The 9,392-nt window shown below is 38.1% G+C and overlaps 1 protein-coding gene across 1 annotated transcript; it reads left to right on the plus strand.

Annotated features, from left to right (window-relative positions):
• The first annotated feature begins 3,611 nt into the window (after nt 1-3,611).
• Nucleotides 3,612-6,580, plus strand: LOC106966030 (olfactory receptor 51V1). Its single transcript, XM_015062113.2, has 2 exons — nt 3,612-3,677; nt 5,615-6,580. Exons 1-2 carry the CDS (start codon nt 3,612-3,614, stop codon nt 6,578-6,580), a joined length of 1,032 nt encoding a protein of 343 aa, XP_014917599.2.
• Nucleotides 6,581-9,392: the final 2,812 nt, after the last annotated feature.

The following is a 9,392-nucleotide window of genomic DNA, read 5'->3' on the forward strand; positions in this document are numbered from 1 at the left end:
GATAGAACTGGAGGGTATTGTGCTAAGTGAAATTAGTCAGAGAAAGACAAACATCATATGACTTCACTCATATGAGAACTTTAAGAGACAAACTAGATGAACATAAGGGAAGGGAAACAAAAATAATATAAAAACAGGGAGGTGGACAAAACATAAGAGACTCTTAAATATGGAGAACAAACAGAGGGTTACTGGAGGGTTTGTGGCAGGGGGGGGATGGGCTAAATGGGTAAGGGGCATTGAGGAATCTACTCCTGAAATCATTGTTGCGCTATATGCTAACTAACTTGGATGTAAATTAAAAAAAAAAATTAAAAAAAACCATTTGTAACACTTGCAGTGTTTATACTACAAAATTTAACTGCTGGGGCTCGGTTGCTCAGTGGGTTGAGTATCTGACTCTTGATTTCAACTCAGGTCATAATCCCAGTGTTCTGAGATTGAGTCCGTCATTAGGCTTGGTGCTGAGCATGGAGCCTACTTAAGAATCTCTCTCTCTCTCTCTCTCTCTCTCTCTCTCTCTCTTTCTCTCTCTCTGTCTCTCTCTGTCTCTCTCCCTCTGCCCTCTCTCCCACTTGTGCACACACTCTCCCCCCACAAAAAAATTAATTACTTATTTCAGTATGATTAAAGATAGATTTAGTTGCCACTTACAACCACTTCCGCTTGGTTTTTGTCTTTCATTCAGTGTTTGATATCTTATTATGTCTGGTTTTTATTTCAGTTTTCTTACATTGTCTTAAATATAGAAGAAGTGTTAAAACAGATAAATTTCCTTGATACAGATCATTTGAATCATAGTACAATCAAACTATAAGAATCCTGACAGAAACTTCTCAAACACCAGAATGACCACAGTTAAATTTTTATCATGGTTCTAAATTATGGATAATCATTTTTCAATATTTTAACTATAATGAGAGTATTATTTACAGACATCTTATATAATACAATTAGTAAGAAATATATAATAAGAATGGATAAATAAATAATACATAATAAAGAGAATATTCACAAAATGAATAATAGTAACCATCCCTGTAAACTGGGATTTTAAGCCTATTGTGGGTTTGTGGTAAATAAGTCACCTCCAACGCTAACATACTGAGAACTCCTGAACGCCCAGGTTTTTGGATCGGTTCTTATTTCTTCAGCCATGCCAAGACTCTGAAGGGCTTGGCCTCACTTACACTTACCCAGTTCTAAAGCAAACTTGCTTTATGCATCCCTGAAGAAGGGACAATTCAATGGGCTGCTTCTACCCCCTTCTGGTGTCCAAATGGGACCATTAGAGGGATTACTCAAGGAATGAGACCATTTAATTTATTGTCCAAAGCAGGTTGTGTATGAGTGTCATTAAATAATCCTATGAGTAAACAAGCAGAAACCCACACTATCCTGGCAAACAGATGTTTTTTATTCAATATACTGAAAAGGCTCTGACTTTTAGATCCAACAATCTTCCTTTATTCCTTTAGGGTAAATACGGACTGTTGGTCATTACCCTTCCTAATCTGAGAAAAAGGCAGCAAGTAATCAAATAGAGGATCATTTCCAAAGAACAGAAAAATAAATAAATAAAAGAAATGCAGAGGTAACTGAACATGTAGGTAAGTTTGAATTGGAGGATGTAAGAAAAGACTCTTCTGAAAGAACGGTCTGTTTAATTTGATCACAGATAGGGTTTCCAAATCACCATTCCAGACAAAGCGTACAGAGCCAGCCCCATAATCTCCTACCACTGCCCTCGACTCAACTTCACTGCTGCTTGTCTTCACTAATTATTTATTTTGTGCCTGGCATTGTTCTGGTTGCTAGAAATTCAGAAAGAAATATTACACACACTGACTTTGAGGGACCATAGCATAGCATGATGTTTGGGGAAATGATATTCTTTTTTCCCCTTGTTGATACAGATGGAGCATAGAGTGCTTCTGACATATCTAACCACTTTCTTCTTGGAATCTTCATTTATTCATCTCATCAACCCCTATCTTCTCCTAATTTCCACCCTATCTCAAAATAGAATTAAAAAAAATTCTCCAACATTGAGGCAGCACCATTAACCTTCGTGGCTAGTCTGAAGAAGCTTGAATGAGAGTATGGCTTTTAATGTATGCCTATACTCACAGAATGTTTCAATCTTTTGATACCAATCCCATGGCCAAGCTTCCATGTATGGGTCAGGTTGTGAATGATAAGAATCATATTTGGGTTCTGAGTATTGTGTTCAGTGTCAGCAGGAATGCCTAGGGCTGCATCTGTTTTACATATCATATAAAACTTACATAGGATGACACATATTTTGTAGCACATGGCCAGCAAGGGCCAGATGTGTACTTCAAGATATGAGTGTTTAGATTTCACAACATTTTTTACAATGTATTTGAATTTAGCTTGTTTTTCTTTCTTTTTTTTTTTTGATGTTGGTGTTTATTTATTTGAGAGAAGGCATGCAAGCAAGGGAGGGATAGAGAGAGAGGGAGAGAGAGAAATCCCAAGCAGGCTATGTAGCTTGAACCCATAAACTGTGAGATCATGACCTGAGTTGAAATCAAGAATTGGATGCTTAGCTGACTGATCCACCCAGGCAACCCTAACTTGTTTTCAAACCTTTGTAATTGTGCAGCTCTTAACTCATAAATTAATTCAAATAATTCAATAATTATTTGCTAAATGCCCACTTGGTGCTAAACCTCATTTTGCATTTCAGAGCAGAAACCAGACATGGCTCCTGGTCTTCAAGAACTTCCAATAGATCTAATGGAAAATCAGCATACGATAAGTGGTATAAACACAAAGCAGGGTATTGTGCCAAGAGTAACTTATTTGAGAGAAAGAAGAAATGTTGGTGGGTTACAAAAATCCCTCTGAGGAAGCCACGATGAACTTTACCAAAGAAGAAAAAGTAATTGTTGGCTATGTCATCTGGAGCGGGAGAATCCTGAATGAAGAAAAGAGGTTTTGTGCAAATACTTGAAACAGATCATTCTAAGCAGAGAGAAGATTAAGAACAAAGACTCTGAGACATGAATACTCTTAATTTGTTTTGAGGAATTAAAGATTCCTGGATATTAGGGAGCTAAAATAACAGTGGTCTATGATGTAGATGGAGAGGTTTGTGAGGGTCAGATCATTTAAAGTTTTCTGACTATGAGAAATAAATTATTTTTTATTTTAAGAGCAATGAAAATCCATCAGTGGCATTTGTTTTGTTTTGCTTTGTTTTGTTTTGTTTAACATAAGCTCATGTGATCCAGTAGATGTTTGCAGAAAAGCAATCTGGTTTCTTTGGGGAGAATACAACTTTAGGGGACAAGTGAAAAACAATAAATCTAGCTGGTAAATTAGCCAATTACAATAGCCAAGGAATAGTTGATGATGTTACCAGTACAGTGACAGTGTGTAATGTATAGGTAAGAAGTGGACACATTCTGGGTATGTTTTAGGGTGGAAACTATAGAAATAGATGAAGGATTTGATATCCAGGAAAGAGAAGGAAAGGGAAGAATTGAGAAAGATTCTTGAGAGTTTTCTTAAGCAATATTGTGATTGGTGAAGGCATTTTATGAGGAAAACCAAATATTTTTTGTTATAACTTGAGTTTTGAGATGAAATATCCAGATGAAGATATCAAAGTAAGCAGCAGTATCCATGAGTATGAGCTCACAGGAGAGGTGAGAACTTTGAGGCGTAAATTTCAGGCTACAATGGTGAATAAAAATTAACACTATGCCCCCTCTCAGGGAACTTAGTAGAGACCTTAGCCTCTTATGTAGGCTAATGAATATCAAATTGTAAATTCAATAAGTTATATAAAGATAAATATGGTTACCCAAATAATAGATATGCAGGGAAAATCTGTCTTAGTTAAGGGGCTTCCTGAGAAGTAATAGTTGAATTGAAGATGAAAGGGACAGGCTGGTTTTAAAAGTGGAGGAGAGGTTGGGGAGAAGATGGGAAAGACCATCTCTGTGAAAAGAGCATCTTAGGCAGAAAGAATATTTGGAAGAAAATCTCATGAAAGAATAAAAATGGCGTTTGAGAAATAAAAGAAGGTAAGTGCTTGAGGCTGAGACTAACAGATTTGTCTTCCAAGAGCAAACACTCCAATCATTCAACAAAGGAGACAATTAAAAATAGCAGGCTAAGTTATCTAATGCGGAGAGGGGTTCAGGGCAAGCAATAACAATAGACAGGATTCTAGAAAAGGTCTCAGGGAAACAGGGTGCATTCAGAAGAAGGTTAGCCTGAGGAGCTGCCTGGTGGGCTAGTATGACAAAGATGGGAAATAGGTCACAAGATGAAGTCAGAATCTGAGGCTAATTTAACATGTTGGAACAATTAAATCAAACACAAAAGCCAGTATGGACTTTTAAACATCTGCCTACATTATAAGAGGCTTAAACCTTTTATCATGACTCCCAGGGGCAGAACTCAATGTGAGGAAGAAGCAAGTCAATTCTGTTGTAATGAGGCTTTTTAAAATTCCGGACTTAACTGACATTGGCCCTCTTTCGAATCTTTAGAATGGTAGGTTCTCGGGAAGAGAAAAAAAAAACCCTGCTCATATGTTCAATAAATGTATATTAAATGAATACTTAACCTACTGATTCAATAAATGACTAAGTGGGCTGGTGTCTGAGACTGTCTTCAACCTAAGTCTCCATATCACAAGGGCACAGATAAGTTGAACATCTCAGGGGGTGAGAATTCTACTGGGAAATCACTCACCAAAGGCCTCTTGCATAAATATTACTCTCTACTTATCACCACAGGAGAACAAAAAGTACTTCTTGGCTATGTTATCTGAAGTGGAATAAAACAGGAGCGTCTTTCCCTAAGTACTATTTGGAGGAAAAATATACTTGGAGAGCAGCAGAAAATGGAAAACTATGGGTACACAGTGACTATTTAAACAGATTTTGGATACTTAAAAGCTAAATCTTACTCTTTAAAAATATTTTTTTAACGTTTATATTTATTTTTGAGACAAAGAGAGACAGAGCATGAGTGGGCGAGGGGCAGAGAGAGAGGGAGACACAGAATCTGAAGCAGGCTCCAGGCTCTGAGCTGTCAGCACAGAGCCCAACACAGGGCTTGAACTCACCAACACAGGGCTTGAACTCGCCAACGGCAAGATCATGACCTGAGCTGAAGTTGGACACTCAACTGACTGAACGACCCAGTTGCCCTGCCAATTCTTACTCTTTATTTTCAATGCTTAATGAATTAGAGGGAAGAAACTAATAATTCCTTTAAAAACCTCAGCTCTCAATTTTACAGGTACACCTTTTACCAGAACCTCTGGGAAAATATTCCAGGTAACATATCTTTTCTGAAAATTAGCTTCCTCTAGTCTATTCGCTTTTGCTTGTGGCTTCTAAGGACATCTATGCATCTTGCCAGTGGATGAATAATGGCTCTTAAATGACATCAGGAGAACACTATTCTCTTCCAGGTAGCAGATAATACATGGCTAAAGAAGAGAGTTACTCATCTAATACTTTGTAAACTTAATTAACTTTAAGTATATTTTCATTTACTTAGAAATTTCACCTTACTCATCTAAAATTGGAGGATTTCTTTTGAAAAATACTTCCTTTCTGCTCAGAAGAAGTATCTCAATTCCAGAATTACCGGTTTGGTAAGCCTTATCATGAATTCTTCCTCCTTTCTTCTCACTGGATTTTCTGGCCTGGAGCAGCAGTATCCCTGGATCTCCATTCCCTTTTTGACCATCTATGCCATGGTGCTTTCGGGCAATTGCATGGTGCTACATGTGATCCAGACAGAGCCCAGCCTGCACCAGCCCATGTTCTACTTACTGGCCATGCTGGCCCTCACTGACCTGTGCATGGGGCTGTCCACATTCCACACAGTGCTGGGGATCCTGTGGGGGTTCATTCGAGAAATCAGCCTGAATTCCTGCATTGCCCAGTCCTATTTTATCCATGGTCTTTCCTTCATGGAGTCCTCTGTTCTCCTTACGATGGCCTTTGATAGGTATGTTGCTATTTGTAATCCACTGCGTTATTCCTCCATTCTGACTAATTCCAGGATTTTCAAAATTGGGCTCGCCATAGTAGGTAGGAGTTTCTTCTTTATTACACCCCCCATCATCAATCTGAAATTTTTCCATTACTGCCATTCCCACATCCTCTCTCACTCATTCTGCCTACACCAGGATCTTCTCCGCCTCGCTTGCTCAGACATAAGATTCAATAGCTACTATGCCCTGATGCTGGTCATTTTCACACTATTGTTGGATGCTATTCTGATCCTTTACTCCTATTTCCTGATTCTTAGGTCAGTGCTGGTAATTGCCTCTCAGGAGGAGCGGCATAAATCATTTCAGACTTGTGTCTCCCACATTTGTGCTGTTCTCGTGTTCTACATCCCTATCATTAGCCTCACAATGATGCACCGTTTTGGCAAGCATCTCTCCCCTGGGGTCCATGTACTTATGGGCAACATCTACATCCTTTTTCCACCTTTGATGAACCCCATAATCTACAGTGTCAAGACCCAGCAGATTCGTAGCAGAATGCTCAGACTCTTTTCTCTGAAAATATATTGAGGTGCTCAGGTCTTTAAAAAAACAAAACAGCAACAATAACTAACACACAAAATTCAATACCAAAAAATGAATTTTATTAGAATTAGAGATTTAGCCCAGGGTCTATGATTCTTGATTTTAAAATACATTTTAAACATAAATGCAGAAACAAGTCCCATTTTAGGCTATGTTTTGGAAGTCAACTGTTCTTAGGGCTAGAGGTGGGAGACTCCATCTGAAACATTCCATAAATTTTCTACCAACTGTCAATTTATGTAAAACAAGACAGTATGTTCATGCCATAAGTATGATCATATTCAAGAAAGGATAAAACTAGTTATTGTGCCCCAAATGGATATTCAAGTATTTTCTTTGCATTGAAACAGAGCTGGATTCAAATCCTAGGTCTTCTGGTTTCAAAGGGGATACCTTGAAGCTTCTTTAATTCTGAGACTCAATTAATCTTCAAAATGGGGAAAGTGCCCAACTCACAAGGATGTTGTGATAACTAGATGGACCAGAATTGTGCAGTAGAATTTTTCTAAAAGGATGGAGACGTTTTCTAATATAGAATAATATAGACGAACATATAACAATAGCTCCATGTGGCTATTGAGCCCTTGAAATGTAAATAATATAACTGGGCAAGTACATTTTTGATCTGGTTAATTGTAGTTAATTTATATTTAAATGTTAAAAGAAGGTTGCTTTGGACAATGCAGTGGCTGCTTTATTGGACACTGCAAGTATAAAGAGCACATAAAATGGAATATGACTATGGATTCAATTTTCCCCACATCTACTTTATTTATTTTTTAAATATTTAAAAATGTTTTAAAGTAATTTCTATACTTAACATGGGCTTGAACTTACAACCCCAAATCAAGAGTTGAATGTTCCACCAACTGAGCCAGTCAGGCATCCATCACATCTACCTTAAATTGGAATCCTCACTTGTTATATTTTATATGTAGACTCCATATGTGGGAGTGGATTTGGCTCCAAATCCTTCACTTTTAAATCTAAATAGGGGAATAATCTGAGCAGATGAAACTTTAGGCTTATGATTGATTTTGATTTATTTTTTTTTTAATTTTTTAACATATATTTATTTTTGAGAAAAGACAGACAGAGCATGAGTGGGGGAGGAGGGAGAAAGAGGGAGACACAGAATCTGAAACAGGCTCCGGGCTCTGAGCTGTCAGCACAGAGCCCGACAAGGGGCTCAAACTCACAGACTGTGAGATCATGACCTGAGCCGAAGTTGGACGCTTAACCGACTGAGCCACCCAGGTGCCCCTGATTGATTCTTATTTAAAAAAAAAAAAAAAAAAAAAAAAAATATATATATATATATATATATATATATATATATATATATATAACATAAATAGGTTCCCTTCTAAGTAATATAGTTCAATTTTCAAAAGAAGGGAAGAAAGAAAGGAAAAAGGTATCTGTGCAGAGATAAAGAGAAAATAATTGGTTTAATATTATTAAAATCTCTTAGGTACCTAAGGAGGAAAGTGTTAGCTAATACTCAGCAGATTAATGCATCAGAGTAATCTTACACCAAGGAAGCAAGTATTTCCTAATATTTTTAGATATAAACCTAAGTCTATGTACTTAAATTTTATTTTTAATTTTTAAATGTTATTTCTATTTATTTTTGAGACAGAGAGAGACAGAGCATGAGCAGGGGAGGGGCAGAGAGAGAGAGGGAGACACAGACTCCGAAGCAGGCTCCAGGCTCTGAGCTGTCAGCACAGAGCCAGAGACGGGGCTTGAACCCACGAACTCCAAAATCATGACCTGAGCCGAAGTCAGATGCTTAACGAACTGAGCCACCCAGGTGCCCCTGTACTTAAAATTTTTATTTCAGACTTGTGTTTATATATTTCTCTCCTTGTTATTGTTCCATTCAATTAAGTAGTCAGTGTAGAAAGCAAAAAGACACACTTTAGTTTCCAACCGCTTAAAAGTGGGAAAATAAATAGTTCCTGGACAGAGCAAAGCACCTTGGCATGTGCCAATTGCACAAGATCCGTATGACCCAGTTTTAGAATGAAATGAGAGTTAGCTACTGAGTCGGCAGAGGTCATGTTGTGTCTCACGGATCATCTTTGGGCACACATCGCTCAGCGGCTAGACAAGCTTCCCTTCAATGTCTTGATGCTACATAATCACCTTTGCTCAGCACTGACTCCGTTTGGGGGAAGCAGGGGCCTCTGCAACTGCAGGATATGTTCTGCCCTGCCAGGCATGCTGGGAGGACTGATGTGAACTTATATGGAGTTAACAGAACAGAGACATATACCTAAAACACCTGAGTCGTTGGTTGGAGAGTCATGTTTAATATGAGGAGTGGGAAGGTCCATTTGAAGACTCTATTCATCAAGGGTCTGAGTATCTGTACCTAAGATTATGGCAACTTGTAGGAATATGAGCCAAAATAGTTGGAACCAATGGCTGTGGACAATGGGCTTGAAAATATCTGGTACATACTCAGAAATCACAGCTGGTTCTAGAACTGGGTAATTGGACTATAATGATGAGACTTGTGAAGAACTTCAGATTGTCTTAAAATCCATGACCCAGTGGAAGGGGGTCAAAGGAAGGAAAATTAAGGAAGGAAGCTGATGAAAATACACTTCCTGATTACTGGGTTTTACACAGAAAGGAACAAGTTACGAAAGTTTGTGCTTTGGATTGTATGCTTTACATAGGCCTCTCTATCTTGGAGCACTAACATAAAACAACTAAACCCCTTCCTAGGGAGGATGGCAATTTTAGAGCCATCAGCTAGGGTCCTCACATTGAGAATTGACAGACC

This window comes from Acinonyx jubatus, chromosome D1 (assembly GCF_027475565.1).
Source record: "Acinonyx jubatus isolate Ajub_Pintada_27869175 chromosome D1, VMU_Ajub_asm_v1.0, whole genome shotgun sequence".
In the NCBI taxonomy this organism is placed as follows: domain Eukaryota; kingdom Metazoa; phylum Chordata; class Mammalia; order Carnivora; family Felidae; genus Acinonyx; species Acinonyx jubatus.